Source organism: Pseudophryne corroboree, chromosome 7 (genome assembly GCF_028390025.1).
Source record: "Pseudophryne corroboree isolate aPseCor3 chromosome 7, aPseCor3.hap2, whole genome shotgun sequence".
NCBI classification, from domain to species: Eukaryota; Metazoa; Chordata; class Amphibia; order Anura; family Myobatrachidae; genus Pseudophryne; species Pseudophryne corroboree.
In genome coordinates this window covers 294,450,178-294,473,312 of record NC_086450.1, presented here as the reverse complement: position 1 = coordinate 294,473,312, position 23,135 = coordinate 294,450,178, and the positions used below count along the sequence as shown (strand labels likewise).

The window sequence follows — 23,135 nt, the reverse complement described above, 5'->3', positions numbered from 1 at the left end:
TTAGGATCAGGCTGAGGTAAAGGAGGGTTAGGGAGGTTAGGGGTAGTTTACTTACCAAATAGTTGTCAGGTTCCTGAACGACAGGATGCTGCTTTCGGTATTTTGACTGCTGGCACCTCTGCGCAGGGATCCCGATTCCATCCCTGTGTTGCTTATGTACACAGTCTTATCTAGTGATATTCGTAGCATATAAGGTACAGTAAATGGTTTTTTACATACTATAAAATTATATTCTGACTGCAGTGAAGTTAACTGCATCTGCACACAATGTGTTTCTGGCACGTTCAGCACTGCAGCAAGATACATTTACCACAGAGATGGGAGTTATTGCTGCTTCTACCATGTGGTTGATGTTGCTGGCTGGACTGCAACTAAAATGCTATTGTTATATGTTTTAATGTTTACTAAATATGTTTGAGCCCTTAGAACGAGTACTGGGAGATTCTTAGAGTCGATATATGTTGAGAACAAACTTTTCACAAGCAGTAAACTGCAAAATAAGTCCCGGTGGGGTCTGTGCCAAAAAAACAAAGGGAGAAAGAGAATATAAGACAGGGTTCACACATATCAACAATATTTAAACCTGTATCCTATAGGTGAAGATTACTCAAGGGAGTTTTATGTTGGTTTGTCAACATTTTTACCAAACTGTATAGCTCTGTAGTGTTTGTTACTAAGAGCTTGCATCTGCCTAGGACTTCAGGGTTTAAGATGCCAATTCAATGTTATTGTTCACCAAGCGGAACCCCCAAACTGAGTGCCATCCACTGACATGGAGAGGCATCATCTAGTAGCTGCTTGATCGATGTGAATCTGCTGATTGCTGTCCGTCCATATTAGTAATAGCAATAAGTGTTGCACTGAGCCCAAAGCCCAACACACACTGCCAGGAAGAAGAGATGTCACCCAATTGTAGTCCACACAGGAAAAAAAACAGAATGGGAAAGTGTCCTGACAGGCCCTGAAAGCCCTACGTGTTTCATCCAGACTATGGGCCTAATTCAGACCTGATTGCGATCAGTTTTCAGACATGCGGGGGAACGCCCAGAACAGGGCTAGTCTGCCCTGCATGTCAGCGTCCCCACTTCCCTGCACAAGTACAAAAGCATTGCACAGCGGCGATGCTTTTGTACTTGAAGAGTAGTTCCCAGCCAGCGCACCTCCTGCGCGCTGGCAGGGAGCTACTCATCGCTGCCCAGGTCGCAGCGGCTGCATGTGATGTCACGCAGCCACCGCGGCCCACCCCACCAATGATCCGGGCACGCCTGTGTAGCCCGGACCGCGCCCCCTAAACGGCAGCCAAATGACGCCGGTCCACCCCCTCCCGCCCAGCAACCACCTCTGCCTGTCAGTCAGACAGAGGCGATCGCAGGTCTAAGACAGCCGTCGGCTGTCTGGCATGCACCTGCGCACTGCGGCGCCAGCGCATGCGCAGTTCAGACCTGATCACTGCTGTGCAAAAACGCACAGCAGCAATCAGGTCTGAATTAGCCCCTATGTTACGGATCCTAATATGTTTTTCCCTTTCACCTTACTGCTGTTAAAACTCAACTGACCAATGGAAAAAAAATGACAGTTATTGGGTTATTATGTATTTTCTAAATTATGAGAATGAAAGTGATAATAATAATAAATCTGCACAATAGGTTGGTAATCCTTGCATCTAGCGTTCTTCCTAGTCACATACTAACAGATGTTGAAACAAATTTGTCTTCCCTGTCATTTATTGGCATCTTTGTCTTTCCAGGGTTTAAGGGCAGGTTCTTTACACTACCCAGGAGGAAATGCTAACTACAGTGGGAAGACAGTGTATAGAGCTCTGGCAGAATTACCTGACCACCCTGACAGTGATGAGCAGGAGTGGAGAGATAACATAGATATAGTCATGAAATGGTTCAATGAAGAAGATTTGGACTTTGTAACTCTTTATTATGGAGAGCCTGACAAAACGGGACACCTTTCAGGTCCAGAAACTGAACAGAGAAAAACGATAATTAGGCAAATAGATAGAACCATTGGATATCTCTTGGATTCGATAAAAAACAATAAACTAAAGGATAAATTAAATGTAATCATTACATCTGATCATGGTATGACCACAGTTCAGAAAAAAGATCTACACTCTGTAGAAGAGATTAGGCTGTCCGATTATATCACTTTTTCAGAGTTGGTTAAGTTTGAAATGTTGGACTATGGGGGTTTTGGAATGATTGTACCAAAAGAAGGAAAGGAAGAGGAATTATATCAGAAACTTAAAGGTGCACATCCTCATTTAAATGTGTACAAGAAAGAAGAGCTTCCTGAACGTCTCCATTATTCCACACACGAACGGATACCACCAATTCTGCTTTATGGAGATCTTGGCTACAGTGTAAACGGAGTAAGTATAATTAGTGTCATGTATTGTTGTGCATATAGAACTTTTAATATTAAATTAGTTTTCTTATGCGTGCATCTGGGCTCAGTGCACAGTAAGAATAGTTCCCCATCACTTTCACGACCATCCGTAACCCCCACTCCGTCCAATAGCCCTATGGTAGTTACTGAAACATGCAGACAGTATGTAGCCAAAGTACAGATGCAGTCAATTCGTTCAGGCAACAGCGCAGTGATCCCTCTTCAATTAGAGTGACTGTTGGAAAGAGAAACAAAGCCAGTGGCACTATTTTACTGACCCTAAATCAGATATGTCTGTGTATAAGATATGACTTTGTATATTTTACTTAACCCCAGTTATAACTCATTACATGAAAAAGAAATCAGACAGACTAGCTGACAGAAACTAACAAAAAAATTAGTTTAAAAACTGTGATTATGTGTGACACACAATTTAATAAAACATATAAAACAATAACTATCTAAAAATAAATCATACAGAGAACAATTACACCAGATGTTAATCCTTATGCAAATACATTTATTAAGCAGCAAAAATTGTGTCAGTATTCACTTGAAATTCGATCAAATAAATATTCTCTGGACGTGGTGGGTAAGCCCATAGCTTTGACCAAGATTATTCAAAAAAACTCTATTTAATTGCAAAATGTATTACAATTCAAGCTAGTAATGTTTGAATAGTGCATCTGCATTCTTTCTCTTTGTGACTGATAATATACATGTAGTATTTACATCAACAAGATTCTGGCAGCAATAATAGAATAACTGTGAATGTCTCGCCGCACTGTCACAAGGCGGTTACTCAGACACTCTTAACGGGGGTACTCACGGAGCGATCACTGCTTAAAATCTAAGCAATCTGACTAGATTGCTTAGATTTTAAGCAGTGATCTCTCCGTGTGTACCCCCCACAGCGATAGTGATGCGCAGCCCCGCGCATCGCTATCGCTGGTGCTAGATTGGCCTGCATGCAGGCCAATCTAGCGGGTCACTCACTTCACCCGCTGGGTAAAATGAGCGCCCCCCCCCCCGTCTTCCCCCGCACGCTCAGCACACATCGCGCTGTGCTGAGCAGGGGGAGAGATGTGTGCTGAGCGTTCGCGAGTGGAAATAGTCCCTGTTGGTCGGCATGCCGACCATCGGGGTAGTGAGCCGACGGGATGGTGGAGGAGGTCATGTGACTGTCGGTCAGCTGACCGACGGTCACATGAATACCACCCCTCTCTAATATTACCTGCAATCACCAGTGTCCAGTGCTATACCATATCAGCAACAGTATCCTTCTCCAGTCTCTCTGTGCTGTAGTCAAGCACTCATCCGTTACACTAGTGTGCTGTCTGCGTGTACATGCACTATTACCTGTGTTGCCAGCTACAGTCTGCTATCTATCTAGCACTATCTGCAGTCATCTGTGTGGTGAACTGCTAATGTTTCCAATTATCCATGCTGCCACAGCAGATGTACATGTCCATAGTGTGTATTATAGACTGAATGTGTGTACCACACACATCGATCACTCACCTGTTCTAAGCTTCAGTTACATTGCTACCACTGCCAGGTTACTTGCTTTATCCTCAGCTTAGTATTATTCTGTTCTCCTTTTTGCTACTGAATAAGAAGCATTAATCAACTTCATAGTTTCATACACTCTAGTTCTTACCAGTCCTGCCCAACGATCCCAGTACAGAGTACATAGCAAATGCAGAAACTGATATGTACTTGTTTAGTGATGGTACTTGGGTCACCAAATATTGTATAACAGACCAAGTGTATAGAGCCTAGGACTCTAATGTATGATGTCTGTGCACTGTTGGTCTTTAGCAGGAGTATGTGCCAGAGGTCACCTTTGCTGGTGCTGAGAGGCACAGCCACAGCCTACATATGTGTCCTATTACATCTGTGCCCGCGAGCGTGCTGCGGCATAGCTCCTGCTACTCACATCTTAGAATGGGGGAGCCGGTGGATGCAGAAGGCTGGGCAGCACCAGGACACACTGCCTCCTGGAGCAATGATATACTGTATAAGGAAGGACACATCTGTATATCATTCTTTGGTGCACACAGTCACCTGTGCTTCAGCCATGAATGCATCTTGCACATGTTTTTATAGTCAGTCCTATTACGTGAACATCATCGTTCGCTGTTCTCCATGATACAAAAACTCATTTTCCTTACACAATTCTCTGCTCTGCCCTTAGATGGGAATACATCATTTAGAATTTTCCATGCTGATATTCCTTATTTTCTGTATGGAGAAATTATTGTCCATTTTTTGGAGAAAATTTCATTTAATCCTATTGCAAAGGCTTATTGATCCTATTTTTACTGCTCAAATGATGGCAACTGCTTAAAGATTATTATTTGGCATAATTGTTTTCTGTGAGATTTAGTTTTAGATTTATTGTTATGTTATGTTTTATTAAATTGTTATGTAACATACAAAGGGGGTGATTCAGATCTGATCGCTGGGCTGCTAAATTTGTTGTGCTGCGTTCAGATAGTTGCTGCCCAAGGGAAGTGTATATTCGCTGTGGAAGTGTACGATCACATGTGTACGCCGAGCTGCAAAAATCCCTCAGTCAGCGGACAGCTGTAAATCCGTTCGCACCACACTCACCATCTAATGATTTTTCCACTATGTGCAGTCTGTGCGCAGCCCAGGACTTACTCCTACAGTGCAATAAGAATGCCTGCGTTTTCCCTGTACTCCCAGAAAACGGTCAGTTACCACCCACAAACGGCCTCTTCCTGTCAACAGGCATGAAAATGGCTGTGCATTTTAAAATTTCGCAACAGCTTATCGCTGTCCGGCGATGCCTGTTGTTGTTTGCAAACGCACGTGTGCATTGCAGTGCATATGCTTGCGCAGTGGAGAAGTTGCCCATGGCAACCAATCTGCATTGACATAACATTTATAATTTGCATACTATAAAAGTATACAGAGGGGATGCAGTCAATTTACCTGCAATCAAAATCCCGACTGTCGAAATCCTGACAGCAATTGACTGACGGTCATTTTGACCTGTCGGCATTTTACATGTCGGTATTTTGACCTTGTCGGTATTTTCAATGTCGGTATTTTGTCCATGTTGGGATTTTGACCGTCGGTCAATTGCTGTCGGGATTTCGACCGTCGGGATTTTGATTGGAGGTATTTCATAACGATCCCATACAGAGCTGCTGATTTATTGCCATGAGCAGCTTCTCCACTGGCTCACATCTCCACTTTTATCACTGCTTAGTACATGTCCCCCTTAAGTAACAGGTATGTCTTGCTGAGTCATGTCACCAAGCAAACACTGTTTTGCTGGAGAATTGTGCCTGTCTAGCAGATTTTATACAGATGAATTGCTGCTTATAGCAGGTGTTCTTATTAGGGATGTGCACTTGAAATTTTTCGGGTTTTGTGTTTTGGTTTTGGGTTCGGTTCCGCGGCCGTGTTTTGGGTTCGACCGCGTTTTGGCAAAACCTCACCGAATTTTTTTTGTCGGATTCGGGTGTGTTTTGGATTCGGGTGTTTTTTTCAAAAAACCCTAAAAAACAGCTTAAATCATAGAATTTGGGGGTCATTTTGATCCCAAAGTATTATTAACCTCAAAAACCATAATTTCCACTCATTTTCAGTCTATTCTGAATACCTCACACCTCACACCTCACAATATTATTTTTAGTCCTAAAATTTGCACCGAGGTCGCTGGATGACTAAGCTAAGCGACCCTAGTGGCCGACACAAACACCTGGCCCATCTAGGAGTGGCACTGCAGTGTCACGCAGGATGGCCCTTCCAAAAAACACTCCCCAAACAGCACATGACGCAAAGAAGAAAAAAAGAGGCGCAATGAGGTAGCCGTGTGAGTAAGCTAAGCGACCCTAGTGGCCGACACAAACACCTGGCCCATCTAGGAGTGGCACTGCAGTGTCACGCAGGATGGCCCTTCCAAAAAACACTCCCCAAACAGCACATGACGCAAAGAAGAAAAAAAGAGGCGCAATGAGGTAGCTGTGTGAGTAAGCTAAGCGACCCTAGTGGCCGACACAAACACCTGGCCCATCTAGGAGTGGCACTGCAGTGTCACGCAGGATGGCCCTTCCAAAAAACATTCCCCAAACAGCACATGACGCAAAGAAGAAAAAAAGAGGCGCAATGAGGTAGCTGTGTGAGTAAGATAAGCGACCCTAGTGGCCGACACAAACACCTGGCCCATCTAGGAGTGGCACTGCAGTGTCACGCAGGATGGCCCTTCCAAAAAACACTCCCCAAACAGCACATGACGCAAATAAAAATGAAAGAAAAAAGAGGTGCAAGATGGAATTGTCCTTGGGCCCTCCCACCCACCCTTATGTTGTATAAACAGGACATGCACACTTTAACCAACCCATCATTTCAGTGACAGGGTCTGCCACATGACTGTGACTGAAATGACGGGTTGGTTTGGACCCCCACCGAAAAAGAAGCAATTAATCTCTCCTTGCACAAACTGGCTCTACAGAGGCAAGATGTCCACCTCATCATCATCCTCCGATATATCACCGTGTACATCCCGCTCCTCACAGATTATCAATTCGTCCCCACTGGAATCCACCATCTCAGCTCCCTGTGTACTTTGTGGAGGCAATTGCTGCTGGTCAATGGCCCTCATTCCGAGTTGTTCGCTCGGAGTTTTTCATCGCATCGCAGTGAGAATTCTCTTAGTGCGCATGCGCAATGTTCGCACTGCGACTGCGCCAAGTAACTTTACTATGAAGAAAGTAAGTTTACTCACGGCATTTTCATCGCTCCGACGTTCGCATTGTGATTGACAGGAAATGGGTGTTACTGGGCGGATGCACGGCGTTTTAGGGGCGTGTGGATGGAAACGCTACCGTTTCCGGAAAAAACGCAGGAGTGGCCGGAGAAACGGTGGGAGTGCCTGGGCGAACGCTGGGTGTGTTTATGACGTCAGCCAGGAACGAAAAGCACTGAACTGATCGCACAGGCAGAGTAAGTCTGAAGCTACTCAGAAACTGCTAACTCGTTTGTAATCGCAATATTGCGCGTACGTCGGTCGCAATTTTAAGAAGCTAAGATTCACTCCCAGTAGGCGGTGGCTTAGCGTGTGTAACTCTGCTACATTCGCCTTGCGAGCGAACAACTCGGAATGAGGGCCAATGTCTCCACGGAGGAATTGATTATAATTCATTTTAATGAACATCATCTTCTCCACATTTTCTGGAAGTAACCTCGTACGCAGATTGCTGACAAGGTGAGCGGCGGCACTAAACACTCTTTCGGAGTACACACTTGTGGGAGGGCAACTTAGGTAGAATAAAGCCAGTTTGTGCAAGGGCCTCCAAATTGCCTCTTTTTCCTGCCAGTATAAGTACGGACTGTCTGACGTGCCTACTTGGATGCGGTCACTCATATAATCCTCCACCATTCTTTCAATGGTGAGAGAATCATATGCAGTGACAGTAGACGACATGTCCGTAATCATTGTCAGGTCCTTCAGTCCGAACCAGATGTCAGCATCAGCAGTCGCTCCAGACTGCCCTGCATCACCGCCAGCGGGTGGGCTCGGAATTCTGAGCCTTTTCCTCGCACCCCCAGTTGCGGGAGAATGTGAAGGAGGAGATGTTGACAGGTCGCGTTCCGCTTGACTTGACAATTTTGTCACCAGCAGGTCTTTGAACCCCAGCAGACTTGTGTCTGCCGGAAAGAGAGATCCAAGGTAGGTTTTAAATCTAGGATCGAGCACGGTGGCCAAAATGTAGTGCTCTGATTTCAACAGATTGACCACCCGTGAATCCTTGTTAAGCGAATTAAGGGCTCCATCCACAAGTCCCACATGCCTAGCGGAATCGCTCCCTTTTAGCTCCTCCTTCAATGCCTCCAGCTTCTTCTGCAAAAGCCTGATGAGGGGAATGACCTGACTCAGGCTGGCAGTGTCTGAACTGACTTCACGTGTGGCAAGTTCAAAAGGTTGCAGAACCTTGCACAACGTTGAAATAATTCTCCACTGCGCTTGAGACAGGTACATTCCACCTCCTATATCGTGCTCAATTGTATAGGCTTGAATGTCCTTTTGCTGCTCCTCCAACCTCTGAAGCATATAGAGGGTTGAATTCCACCTCGTTACCACTTCTTGCTTCAGATGATGGCAGGGCAGGTTCAGGCGTTTTTGGTGGTGCTCCAGTCTTCTGTACGTGGTGCCTGTACGCCGAAAGTGTCCCGCAATTCTTCTGGCCACCGACAGCGTCTCTTGCACGCCCCTGTCGTTTTTTAAAAAATTCTGCACCACCAAATTCAAGGTATGTGCAAAACATGGGACGTGCTGGAATTTGCCCATATTTAATGCACACACAATATTGCTGGCGTTGTCCGATGCCACAAATCCACAGGAGAGTCCAATTGGGGTAAGCCATTCCGCGATGATCTTCCTCAGTTGCCGTAAGAGGTTTTCAGCTGTGTGCGTATTCTGGAAACCGGTGATACAAAGCGTAGCCTGCCTAGGAAAGAGTTGGCGTTTGCGAGATGCTGCTACTGGTGCCGCCGCTGCTGTTCCTGCGGCGGGAGTCCATACATCTACCCAGTGGGCTGTCACAGTCATATAGTCCTGACCCTGCCCTGCTCCACTTGTCCACATGTCCGTGGTTAAGTGGACATTGGGTACAACTGCATTTTTTAGGACACTGGTGAGTCTTTTTCTGACGTCCGTGTACATTCTCGGTATCGCCTGCCTAGAGAAGTGGAACCTTGATGGTATTTGGTAACGGGGGCACACTGCCTCAAGAAATTGTCTAGTTCCCTGTGAACTAACGGCGGATACCGGACGCACGTCTAACACCAACATAGTTGTCAAGGCCTCAGTTATCCGCTTTGCAACAGGATGACTGCTGTGATATTTCATCTTCCTCGTAAAGGACTGTTGGACAGTCAATTGCTTGGTGGAAGTAGTAAAAGTGGGCTTACGACTTCCCCTCTGGGATGACCATCGACTCCCAGCAGCAACAACAGCAGCGCCAGCAGCAGTAGGCGTTACACGCAAGGATGCATCGGAGGAATCCCAGGCAGGAGAGGACTCGTCAGAATTGCCAGTGACATGGCATGCAGGACTATTGGCATTCCTGGGAAAGGAGGAAATTGACACTGAGGGAGTTGGTGGGGTGGTTTGCGTGAGCTTGGTTACAAGAGAAAGGGATTTACTGGTCAGTGGACTGCTTCCGCTGTCGCCCAAAGTTTTTGAACTTGTCACTGACTTATTATGAATGCGCTGCAGGTGACGTATAAGGGAGGATGTTCCGAGGTGGTTAACGTCCTTACCCCTACTTATTACAGCTTGACAAAGGCAACACACGGCTTGACAAATGTTGTCCGCATTTCTGGTGAAATACTTCCACACCGAAGAGCTGATTTTTTTGGTATTTTCACCAGGCATGTCAACGGCCCTATTCCTCCCACGGACAACAGGTGTCTCCCCGGGTGCCTGACTTAAACAAACCACCTCACCATCAGAATCCTCCTTGTCAATTTCCTCCCCAGCACCAGCAACACCCATATCCTCCTCATCCTGGTGTACTTCAACACTGACATCTTCAATCTGACTATCAGGAACTGGACTGTGGGTGCTCCTTCCAGCACTTGCAGGGGGCGTGCAAATGGTGGAAGGCGCATGCTCTTCACGTCCAGTGTTGGGAAGGTCAGGCATCGCAACCGACACAATTGGACTCTCCTTGTGGATTTGGGATTTCGAAGAACGCACAGTTCTTTGCGGTGCTTTTGCCAGCTTGAGTCTTTTCAGTTTTCTAGCGAGAGGCTGAGTGCTTCCATCCTCATGTGAAGCTGAACCACTAGCCATGAACATAGGCCAGGGCCTCAGCCGTTCCTTGCCACTCCGTGTGGTAAATGGCATATTGGCAAGTTTACGCTTCTCCTCCGACAATTTTATTTTAGATTTTGGAGTCCTTTTTTTACTGATATTTGGTGTTTTGGATTTTACATGCTCTGTACTATGACATTGGGCATCGGCCTTGGCAGACGACGTTGCTGGCATTTCATCGTCTCGGCCATGACTAGTGGCAGCAGCTTCAGCACGAGGTGGAAGTGGATCTTGATCTTTCCCTAATTTTGGAACCTCAACATTTTTGTTCTCCATATTTTAATAGGCACAACTAAAAGGCACCTCAGGTAAACAATGGAGATGGATGGATACTAGTATACTTATGGATGGACGAGCGACTGCCGACACAGAGGTAGCTACAGCCGTGGACTACCGTACTGTGTCTGCTGCTAATATAGACTGGATGATAAGGAGATGAAATCAATATATATTATATCACACTAGTACTGCAGCTGGACAGGTAGATATATTTATTATGTAATGACTGATGACGGACCTGCTGGACACTGTCAGCTCAGCAGCACCGCAGACTGCTACAGTAAGCTACTATAGTAGTATGTATAAAGAAGAAAGAAAAGAAAAAAACACGGGTAGGTGGTATACAATTATGGATGGACGAGCGACTGCCGACACAGAGGTAGCTACAGCCGTGGACTACCGTACTGTGTCTGCTGCTAATATAGACTGGATGATAATGAGATAAAATCAATATATATATATATATATATATATATATATATAATATCACTAGTACTGCAGCCGGACAGGTAGATATATTTATTATGTAATGACTGATGACGGACCTGCTGGACATTGTCAGCTCAGCAGCACCGCAGACTGCTACAGTAAGCTACTATAGTAGTATGTATAAAGAAGAAAGAAAAAAAAAAACACGGGTAGGTGGTATACAATTATGGATGGACGAGCGACTGCCGACACAGAGGTAGCTACAGCCGTGGACTACCGTACTGTGTCTGCTGCTAATATAGACTGGATGATAATGAGATGAAATCAATATATATATATATAATATCACTAGTACTGCAGCCGGACAGGTATATATATTTATTATGTAATGACTGATGACGGACCTGCTGGACACTGTCAGCTCAGCAGCACCGCAGACTGCTACAGTAAGCTACTATAGTAGTATGTATAAAGAAGAAAGAAAAAAAAAACCACGGGTAGGTGGTATACAATTATGGATGGACGAGCGACTGCCGACACAGAGGTAGCTACAGCCGTGGACTACCGTACTGTGTCTGCTGCTAATATAGACTGGATGATAATGAGATGAAATCAATATATATATATATATATCACTAGTACTGCAGCCGGACAGGTATATATATTTATTATGTAATGACTGATGACGGACCTGCTGGACACTGTCAGCTCAGCAGCACCGCAGACTGCTACAGTAAGCTACTATAGTAGTATGTATAAAGAAGAAAGAAAAAAAAAAACCACGGGTAGGTGGTATACAATATTATATATATATTATATACAATTATATATATATATATATATATATTAAACTGGTGGTGACTGGTGGTCAGGTCACTGGTCACACTATCAGCAACTTGCAAGTAGTACTCCTAAGCAGACAATCACAATATATATTATACTGGTGGTCAGTGTGGTCACAATGGCAGTGTGGCACTCTGGCAGCAAAAGTGTGCACTGTACGTTATATGTACTCCTGAGTCCTGCTCTCAGACTCTAACTGCTCCCCACTGTCAGTGTCTCCCCCACAAGTCAGATAATATACAGTCACACTATCTATCACTTCAGCAAGTAACTAGTACTCCTCCTAATGCTCCCCAAAATTTCTACTGTGTCTCTCTCTACTGTCTCACTCTCTTCTCTATAAACGGAGAGGACGCCAGCCATGTCCTCTCCCTATGAATCTCAATGCACGTGTGAAAATGGCGGCGACGCGCGGCTCCTTATATAGAATCCGAGTCTCGCGATAGAATCCGACAGCGGGATGATGACGTTCGGGCGCGTTCGGGTTAACCGAGCAAGGCGGGAAGATCCGAGTCGCTCGGCCCCGTGTAAAAAAACATGAAGTTCGGGCGGGTTCGGATTCCGAGGAACCGAACCCGCTCATCCCTAGTTCTTATGCCAAACCCCACATACATTACTAACATCTGGGCTATAATTATTAAAAATCTGAAGTTGAGCAAATATTATTAAAAATATGAAATCTACATTATTGACGGTTTCAACTATTTTTGTTCACTTCTTCAAAAAAACCTAAACAGTCCCTGAGATCAGATTTGGTCACAGCCACGACTTACATCAAAGTAATGTGTCCACTGTCCTGTGGCCATTATAAAACCCTTGCATTTCAATACATATTCAGTTTTGTTGACTTTAGATTGATGATGATAGCATGGGCTTCCCATACGCAAAGTAATAAACCAAGATGTCACTTCTTCAATCTCATCTAAATGTCTACTAGATTACAGTATAGTTAAATAATACAGGTAGAAAAACTTTGCTACAAAGAGTCTTAACCACTTAACTATCTAATATTTTTTCCAAAAACTGATCAGAAATTGACTTTATTTTTTAGTGATTGAATTAGGGTAAGAATATCTATTTACAGTAAAACTTATTCCACACTTTTTTATAAACTTAAATTATAGATCTATTTTTCAGAACATCGGTAACAAATATGTCTGTCTACCAATGATCAGAATTTAGCGACATAGTGGTGCTGAATTTGGGGGTCATTCCAAGTTGATCGCACATAGCAATTTTTTGCTGCTCGTGTGATCAACTTGACGCCGCCTATGGGGCCTGCTATGCTAAAAAAGTTTTGTGCAGAGCAAGACCAGCCCTGCACCTACTTACCCAGTGCGACAGATCCAGTGATGAAGGTCCCGGCTGTGACGTCAGACATCCGCCCTCCAAATGCCTGGACACGCCTGCGTTCGCCTTACCACGCCCGGGAAATGGTGAGTAGATGCCCCGATCCTCCTTCCCGCTGTCAATCTTCTTGCGATCGGACCTGCAATCGCTTTCTTTGGTCCTAGCGTCGTTGCCCGGCGATTGCCGTCGCTGGGCAACTACGCACGTGCACAATGCGGGCACTGCGCTGCCGCAGTTCAGACCCGTTCACACCGCAGCGAAGAACCGCTGCATGCGAACGGGTCGGAATGACCCCCTTTACCCGGTGGCTGCTCCTCACTGCAGCTGCTGAGCATAAACTGGGAGGCTGGGGGCTACTTCATCTACATTTCCACAGTGATTGGCTGCACAGCAGGCACTGGAGAAGGGTACAAGGATGCAGAGGGGTCGGGAGCTACCTTTAAGATTGGCAGCTGCTGTTAGATTATCTTCCAGTAGCTGCGCAGTGGGTGTTTGAGACTGGTAACTTGAGATGCGACCATGTCAGTGAAAACCCAGTCTGGTCTGGTGCGGTCACATCTGATGCACCCATGCAAGACAAGTGGTTAAAAACAATTAGGGGTTTATTTATGACACACTGAGCGTGTTTATGCACAATTTTTAAAAGGGCAATGCTTTTACTAACAAGACACAGCTACTGTAGTAAAGTATTGCCCTTTTAAATAACTGACATAAACATGAACAGAAGTGATGGGTTTTATCACGACTGGTGCTTTCAGTAAACAATATATAGCAGAAGCCATTTCTACAGAATTCCTTGTATATTGACCTTGGGTCCATAAAATATATAAAATATCCTTTTCGTAGTAATCTCCACCCTAATTTCTAGCAAGGTGGATCTATAACCCTATGCAGAGACTTGTTTGGTTTTAGATGCATATCCTACACAAGTATAGGGCTGGTGTAAGTGTGCACTGATAACAATTACAATTATGAAGCCAAGTGTATGAATAGTACTTGTGTAGTTGCATTGATGAGTACAACTGTGCAGTAGCATCACTATGTGTGTTGTCACCCATTGCTGCACTAGGGACTACCTGCGTCTTCTTTGGTACATGAAAGGGGGCATGGACTCATGTCAGTGAAGCCATCCATCACCACTGCTAGGTAATGCCATCTGAGGGGGTGACATCAAAATAGCTGAGCAGCCCTGCTATTTTGGAGTCACCCCCACGGATTGGGTCACCCGATAAAGAATAGGTGTGAACTCAATATAAGTACAGTAATAACATTTGTGACAAGAACCACAAACACGGGGACTCAGATGAACACTTTCGGTTAAATCCTGCTCCACAGTTGAGTGCCTGTGCTCCCTGGGCAATAATTTACGCCTAAGGTAGAGGATGGGCTTCTCCTCTCCATCTACCTCATGGGATAGAACTGCTTCTAATCCTGTCCCAGAGGCATACGTTTGTAACACAAATTGCTTTTTAAAGTCAGGAGCTTGCAAGACAGGCTCAATACACAAAGCTCGTCTTAAATCCTGCCAAGCAGTTTCCACTGGTCCAGACCACGTTATCTTGTCTGGGAATTGTTTTTTAAGACATTCGGTTAGTGGAGCCGCTCTAGCGGCAAAATCTCGACTGAACCTGCGATAATATCCGACCAAACCTAGAAATGTCCTAAGTTGAGATTTACATTTAGGTCTAGGCAAGGTGAGGACTGCTTCTACTTTACTAGGCTAAGGTTTAACCTGTCCTCTGCCCACACTGTACCCCAAATACTTGGCCTCAATCATACCAGTGGCTCATTTCTCAGGGTTGGCGGTAAACCCATGTGCCTGTAGAGACTCTAAAATGGCTTCTACCTTTGGTAGGTGTGACTCCCAGTCAGAGCTGAAAATAACAGTGTCATCTAAATATGCAGTCGCATATTCCCTGTGGGGCCGCAGCAACTTATTCATAGCTCTCTGGAAGGTTGCTGGGGCACCATGTAAACCAAATGGAAGCATTTTATATTGGAATAAGCCTTCTGGGGTAGAGAAGGCTGTTTTTGCCTTAGCAGCTTCTGTTAATGGAATCTGCCAATAACCTTTTGTCAAATCAAGTGTAGTGAAATATTGACTATTGGCTACATTTTCTACCAACTCATCAACCCGGGGCACAGGGTAAGAATAAAACCGGGACACTTGATTTAATTTATGGAAGTCATTGCAGAACTGTAAGGCATCTGAAGGCTTTGGTACTAGGACAATTGGATTATTCCACTCGCTGGTGGATTCCTCTATAACCCCTAGGCGTAACATCTCTTCCACTTCCTGCTTTACAACTTCCCGCTTCGCTTCGGGTATGCGATATGGTCTCTGCTTAATGACCACCCCGGGTGAAGTCACAACATCATGTTGGATGATCTGTGTCTTTCCTAGAATGGCAGAAAACACATCTTGGTAGTGTTTCACCAAGTTCACCACTTCCCGTTTCTGTACAGGAGTAAGCATGACTTCAATGGGTACCTGGCATTCTGAAATCTTTTTAGCTACCAAAGTGTGCCGATTGGCAATTTCCTTCCAGGGTTTTAACAGGTTTACATGGTAGATTTGTACCTCCCTCCTTCTACCCTCCTGTCGGATCCTGTAATTAACCGGTCCCACTGCCTCGATGATCTCATAAGGGCCCCACCATTGTGCATACATCTTGCTTTCTGTGGTGGGCACCAGCACTAACACTTTGTCTCCCGGATAAAGGACCGGTTGACTGAGGTGACGTCATACCTCTGTTTCTGACGTTTTTGGGCCCTTTCCATGTGTTCGTTCAGTAGTGGCGCAATCTGCCTTAGATGGTCATATAACTGGGCCACAAACTGAATGACGTTAGGGTCCTGGCAGGGTTGTTCTTCCCACCCTTCTTTTAAGAGATCTAGAATTCCTCTGGGCTGTCTCCCATAGAGGAGCTCAAAGGGACTAAACCCTGTAGAGGATTGGGGTACCTCTCTGACCGCAAACATCAAGTAAGGTAGGAGCAGGTCCCAATCTCGTTTTTCTTGTGACACTACCCTCTTTATCATTTGCTTAAGGGTTTTATTAAATCTTTCTACCAGGACATCTGTCTGCGGGTGGTACACCGAGGTGGCAAACCTGTTTACGTTTAGCAACCGACATAAATTTTTCAAGAGTTTAGAAACTAAAGGTGTACCTTGGTCCATTAAGATCTCTTTCGGTATTCCTAAGCGGGTATACATGGTTAGTAGCTCTCTGGCAATAGTGCCAGATTTCATATTGAATAGGGGTATAGCCCCTGGGTACCTGGTGGTATAATCAACTACCACCAATATGTATTGGTGTCCTTGAGCAGATTTTTCCACTGGCCCTATCAGATGCATACCAATCCGCTCAAAAGGTACGGAAATGATAGGGAGGGGTACCAGTGGAGCTCTAAACTCTCACCAAGGGGCTGTCCTCTGGCAGACTGGGCATTCCTGACAATACCTCTTAACAGAAGCATAGATGCTGGGCCAAAAGAACCTTAACTGGATGCGTTGGAGTGTTTCCTCCTCCCCTAGATGTCCATCCCACAAATGCGTATGGGCAGCTTCTAACACCAAGCGCTCCAGTTTTCGGGGAACCAAGAGCTGATCTACCTTTTTCCCTTGTAAAGTAGCGACACGATATAGCAAATCATTTTCCAAAACAAAATATGGTACACCGTCTGATGGTAAAGCATCAACTACCCTGCTATTAACTACTTTAACAGTCTCAAAGGCGTGTACCAAATTGCTGTCATCGCGTTGATCTCTCCCAAAATCCTGCAGTGATATCTTTTTACCAACTGGGTTCCAATGGGCCTAGGACACAGTCTCTTGGGGTGGTTTGGGACTGGCAGCCTCCCGGATGCTAAACTGTGGTAGTCTCTGGCTTCTGAGTTGTTTTGGTGGTTGACAGTTTGTTGGAGGCATGCCAGGTAACCAGCTCCTGCAGCAATGGAAAGTCCCGGCCCAGGATCAACGGATATAGGGGTCTGGAGGTCACCGCCGCTACCACCTTTAACGACCGACCTTGAACGGTCAGGGCTAAGTAGACACGTGGGCACTCCTCCACATCGCCATGGACGCACAACACCCTGACAGGAGGCTGGACCTTGTCAGCTCCTGGAGGAACCGCAAATTCAAAGAGAAATATTAAGGTGCGCTATCAATAGCTGCCAGCAAGGGGGTGGTAAATTCCCCTATAAGTATTAGACAAAAACAAATGGATTTTGCCAGCGCTGACTGATCATGAATTATAAGAAATAGGTTAAAATCCGATAGGCTTGTAGAAAATATCAACACATTTAATATAAATGTATAATAAAATCACAATATATTCATATAAAATATGCCACAATATGCCATTTTGAAAGATAGGAAAAGTTCCACAGTGCTGGCTAGGATTCACTCATGGGGGACTAGTAACACTGACATAGGCCAACAATTATCGGCTATTTTAGCATAAGTCCGATTGTTTTGCAATATGAGGCTTTTACCAGTGATCCAGTTGCAAATAATCTCCACCTTGTTAAGAGCTGGAAAGCTTGTCCCAGATATTAATGAAGTAGGATCAGGTGATGTGGATATTGCAGTGGAAAAGTCCCGGTGTTGCATCAGAGTGACCAATAACGCCAGCAGTGATCGTGGATTCCAAACTCAGGCAAAGGAAAAAAACTCAATGCGTTTCGCTGGTGTATTAGAACCAGCTTCCTCAGGAGCATGCAATATCCACATCACCTGGTCCTACTTCATTAATATCCAGGACAAGCTTTCCGGCTTAACAAGGTAGACATTATTTGCCACTGGATCACTGGTAAAAGTCTCATATTTCAAAACAATCAAACTTATGCTAAATATGTCAGGACTCATGCTGACCAACGGCCGAGCCGTTTTCCCCGCACTGCAATCCATCGGCTCGCTTTGTTTTGGGCAGTCCCGCCGCACATGACCAGGCTTGCCGCACTCAAAGCACACGGAGGGAGGCGGAGCCTTTGGTTTAACTACTGGGACCTGAGTTCTGGGTTTAGGTGGTGGCCCGTATCCTGACCTGGCTTTATGCAGCTTTCCCAGCATCAGGTGTCGCTCAATCACCACTGCCAACTCCTCAAATGTCTGGGGGTCAGCCTAAAGGGCCCATTGCTGCATTGAGCGGTCTAACACCCGCATAGCCTGGTCCAGTGTGACTACTTCCACAATCTGTCCTGCAGAGTTTTTATCTGGCTGCAACCAGGCCCTTGCCAGTTGGGCTAGTTTGGCCAGCTGAATCCTGGGAGGCGCAGTGAGCTCCAGCCACCAGTCATGGAATTCTTGGGCTTTGCTGGGCCCCGTCACTCCAATTCTATCCAGTATAGCCTTTTTCAGGCCAGGATATTAGCGTGCCTCAGCCACAGTCATGTCCACATACGCCCGATATGCCTCCCCTGTTAAACAGGCAGCCAGCCTGTCAGATCATTCCTCTGCGGCCATCCCAACCACGTGACCGTGCGCTCAAATGTGCAAAGGAATGCCTCTATATCTGCTGGGGTGAGCTTTAGTAGCCTCTCCCGCTCTGGCTCAGATTTTTTAAGCGATTTTAACTCATTGCACAACATTTGAATTTGCTGTCTTTCAGCCTGGGTTCGTTGCACCTCATGTAGCATCTGAATCTGGGTTTGTTGCCCCTCATTTAACATTTGAATATGGGTTTGTTGCCCAGCTGGAAGTTCAGCAAATTGTTTTAGTAACTCCTCCATATTGCTCTGTGTGACCCCTTTAAGGACAAATCTCGGAGGTTTAATATAATGTGCCAGGCTTATTAAACATTCCAAGACGACACCCGCCTGTTTTGCTGGATATTTAATACATAACAGCAAACAGTCTGCCTATAATGCTATGGCCCTTTAAGGGTGCTACTTGCACTGTATAACCAGAGGGGAAGAAAAGAAAAGGGAAATCTTGCAGTTTAAACACCGGTATGCTTACCAACCGTTTCTGCTATACACTGTATCCTTGCTCGCATTCTCCACCACTTGTAACAAGGACCACAAACACGGGGACTCAGATGAACACTTTTGGTGTTTATTTTGCACAGCAGGTCACCACATAGCAAGTTAAATCCATATGCAGTCAGTATTACAGGCAGTAGCATACAGGTACTCACATCATAGCAGACTCTTGATAGGCTCCAGTGGTCCCTAGTCTAACCCACACAACCCGGCCTATCACTTGGGTAGCTATTCCACCATCAAGAGCAAGGTGACTCTGCCCTGGAAACCCTTCTATCAGGAAATCCCAGGTGCTGCTGATCACACACCTGGGTTTCTGCTACTGCTTCCAAAACCTGGTCTGGATCCTCGACATTACTTTCACATGGAAAAATGCTGCCTCTGCCACACTATATAATACGTCTAAAAATAATGGGGCCTAGAATCATCATATTATCACCATAAGAAACGCTGGGGATGATTCTGACACTAACCTCACGCTATGCCGATATGCACACAGTTGGCAGATATTGTAAGTACTCCTCATGCATCTGAGTAACACTGCACTTGCATCCTGATTGTTACCGCACGGAGATGCGGAGAGCAAATTTGGACGCAGGGAGTGTATATGTAACTGGGAGTTCATGGGAGATCAGCATGCAGATGCGGGCGCGTTGCTGACAGTAACTGTGGGCGCAGAACTGCTCACACAGTACGCCACGCTCAGTCTGAGAAACTGGGTATTGTGACTAAAGATGCATCAAGACAGATTTGAAATGCCACAAGACGCCACAAGTGGGCATCTAAGTTTTGAAGAAATCGGCCATGGCATTATCATACAGATGCAGGTGCAGCTGCATCAAAATACAGCCATGGTGGTGTCTACGTGTGACTCTGAATCACGTCCACTGTGCATGAAAGGGATATTGAGAAAGGTCATTTATGAATCACAATATATCTGGGCAAACAAAGAATTACATTTTGTAAAAATAATAAATTTCCACTCTGCTACAGCACAGACACCGTCATGTGAACATAATATTTCCGGGCCCTGCACTGTAAAACTGAGTGCATTCCTGCAAGATAAGGCATGATGTCTCAAAACATTTCTCCCAAACTTTTCCCAAACATGTTTCCCAAACTCCGCTATTACAATCCAGGTTTTAACTTATATCACTGCTTCAGTCCAAATGGGTAATTCAAATTAACTGAGGTGCTAATCAATTCACATATGCTCAAGCATGGATATCCTTAAAACCTGGAATGTAATGGCAGAGTTTGGGAAACACTGATATGGGCCATCAGAGGGGTCTATTTACTAAGCTTTGGGTGGACAGAGTTAAATTACCAGCCAATCAGCTCCTAAATGTCATTTTTCAAACCCAGCCTGTGAGTTACTGTAGGAGCTGTCCACTTTATCTCCATCCAAGGCTTAGTAAATAGACCCCTTAGTAATTATGAAAATGGTAAAGGTGTTGAAACTTGCACTATTTTATCCCTGCCACTGTGCACATTTCACTTATATATACACTTTGTTGTTTTTGCATACTGTATTTTACACAATTCTCTCTTTTTGCAGAGATTCATATTTTATGTTAATAAGGGAGATCATGGATTTGACAATAATGAAATGGACATGAAGATGATATTTCGAGCCTTTGGTCCAGATTTTAGAAGCAATTATATTGCTGAACCGTTTGATAGTATAAACATATACCCGCTCATGTGTAAACTCTTGGGTGTCATTCCAGAGCCCAACAACGGCTCGCTCACATTTACTCAAGATTTGATTGAAAGTAACACTGAAGAACCAGACAAAGAAGAGAGTAAGTAATACATTTTATTTTTCTTGAACATTACTTATAACTTATTAGTTATTACCAGAAATTAACTCTGTTACGGATTTATTGCCAGCTTTAGTCAAATAATTAAAATTCCATCCACTAAAGGCTTATGTCTACATTCATTCTAGTGGTGGATAAATTGCTTATTTCTCTTTGTGCCCTGTGTTCCTCACACCAATAATAATGAAAAGTTTTCACCAAAGGTATTTCCAAAACACTTGTTATTCATCATTTACAACATTTTATCCAAGCATGAATACCAGCACACAATTGTGCACTATCTGTAGATGTCTGTAATTGTTTAAAGAATATTTGGGGTAGGTGTATTAACCTGGAGAAGGCATAAGGAAGTGATAAACCAGTGATAAAGCAGTTTAAGTGCAAGGTGATAATGCACCAGCCAATGAGCTCCTAACTGTTAATTTACATATGGGAACTAATTGGCTGGTGTGTTATCACCTTGCATTTATCACTGGTTTTCACTTTCTTATGCCTTCTCCAGGTTAATACATCTGCCCCAGTATTGTTTGGCATGCTTTGAGCAGCTAACGTATGGTGGTACACTACAATGTGTATTACACAATGCTAAATACTCATACTCACAATATCAATTTAGTAATGATATAATTTAACATGGAAATGTGTCAAAATGTTTTTCCTGATGACTTAGCAACAGCCCTTAGATCATATTTAACTTCTTTGTTTTGCTCCCAGAGGGGTGGCAGGCAGGACGAATCATATCTTAATGGCCCTGTCTCCCATGGAACGACACCACAAGTAGTTGCCTTAAACAGAGTGTGCTGGGCTAAGAGGACATGATTCATTGATATCAACATTCTTATGGCCTCCCATCCCACCTATTTTACTAGGAATTGGGTGGGCAGGAGCAATTCATTTAGAAGTGATGGTCCACAAAATGGCAGAAAAATTGTTGGAAAGCTGGCAGCTCACAGCCACTAATATTAGATGTGCACAGGAAAATGTGCAATGTTGGGTACCATAATTCTTGCTGATGGACTTAGCCGCACATAGACCAGAGGGCAATTCAATTAAATGCGATGATGGGATGTAATGTAATGTGTGTCTGTGCACATCATGGATACTTACAGAAGCCCATTATTGCTCATTTTATTGCACACCTCTATGGGTGTGGAAGCTTAATAACCAATGTTGCAGTGTGCTACCATTACAAGTGTTCCCATTGTGATGACACATAACATATATCAATTGAATTGTCCCCTAAGTGTCTGATAGCTGGAATAGCAGTATTGTACAGTATTAGACTTTTATAGCATTACTGAAGATGACCATAAGTCTTTCCTATTAGTATTTAATTTAGTTTATTAGTTAAAGTATATTCTCATCTATGACCATTCTTGTTTGCATTTACATTGAAATCTAATTCCATAGCTGAGATGTATTATGTCATTCTAAATAACAATGTTCTGCTATGTTTTGTTTTATTTTACAGCAAATGTAGTGTTTGCGGTGGTAATTGCAATGTCCGTAGTGGGTGGAGTGCTGGTGCTAATTTTCCTTTTCTATGTGCCATACACCGCTGTGAAAAGAAAGAAAGGGTGAGTATTGGAAGATAAATGATCCACGTGAAAAACGGCTAAACTGACCTTTTCCGTTAATTCATGGAACTACCTGTACTAGCAATATCCACATATGTATAAGTGTTAGCAACTTTTTAGATTACTGTAACTAATTACAGCATAGTCATACTACAGTATGAGACTTTTCATGGGAATCTTTGCTCATATGTTTGTCATATCAAGCTTATTGATGACACGTGGGAGGACAGTGCAACTCCAATCACCTAAGCTTCTATACTGTACATACTAGCTGCATGGTGACCGAGATGAATCACTGCAGAGGATAGTGCAGGTGATTGCAGTCACATTGCAATCTCTGCTAACCAGTGAAGGACTGGGGCTCCATTTCGGCCCGGGCACTCGTGAATGCACGCTAGTCATGGGGGAAGGGGGGCACGCACATGTCACAGGGGGGCGCCATCACAAGGTACAGGGAGGTGCCACGAGTCATGGGGGCTTGGACTCATGGCACGCCCCCAATACTATGGCAATGCTAGCTGGGGGTGGGGGCATGCAGCGAGTCCGGGGATGTAGACTCGCAGCATTCCCCTCTTTCATGGAGACCGGTGGGGGGGGC

The 23,135-nt window shown here is 44.6% G+C and overlaps 1 protein-coding gene across 1 annotated transcript in view; it reads left to right on the top strand.

Annotated features, from left to right (window-relative positions):
• LOC134944139 (ectonucleotide pyrophosphatase/phosphodiesterase family member 7-like) overlaps positions 1–22,786 on the top strand; it is a 43,503-nt gene extending 20,717 nt beyond the window's left edge. The window contains exons 3-6 of the mRNA XM_063932714.1: positions 1,748–2,380; positions 20,696–20,942; positions 22,432–22,537; positions 22,678–22,786. Of these exons, the coding sequence (XP_063788784.1) occupies positions 1,748–2,380; positions 20,696–20,942; positions 22,432–22,537; positions 22,678–22,786 (1,095 nt within the window). The remainder of the gene's footprint in view (positions 1–1,747; positions 2,381–20,695; positions 20,943–22,431; positions 22,538–22,677) is intronic.
• The last annotated feature ends 349 nt before the right edge of the window (positions 22,787–23,135 follow it).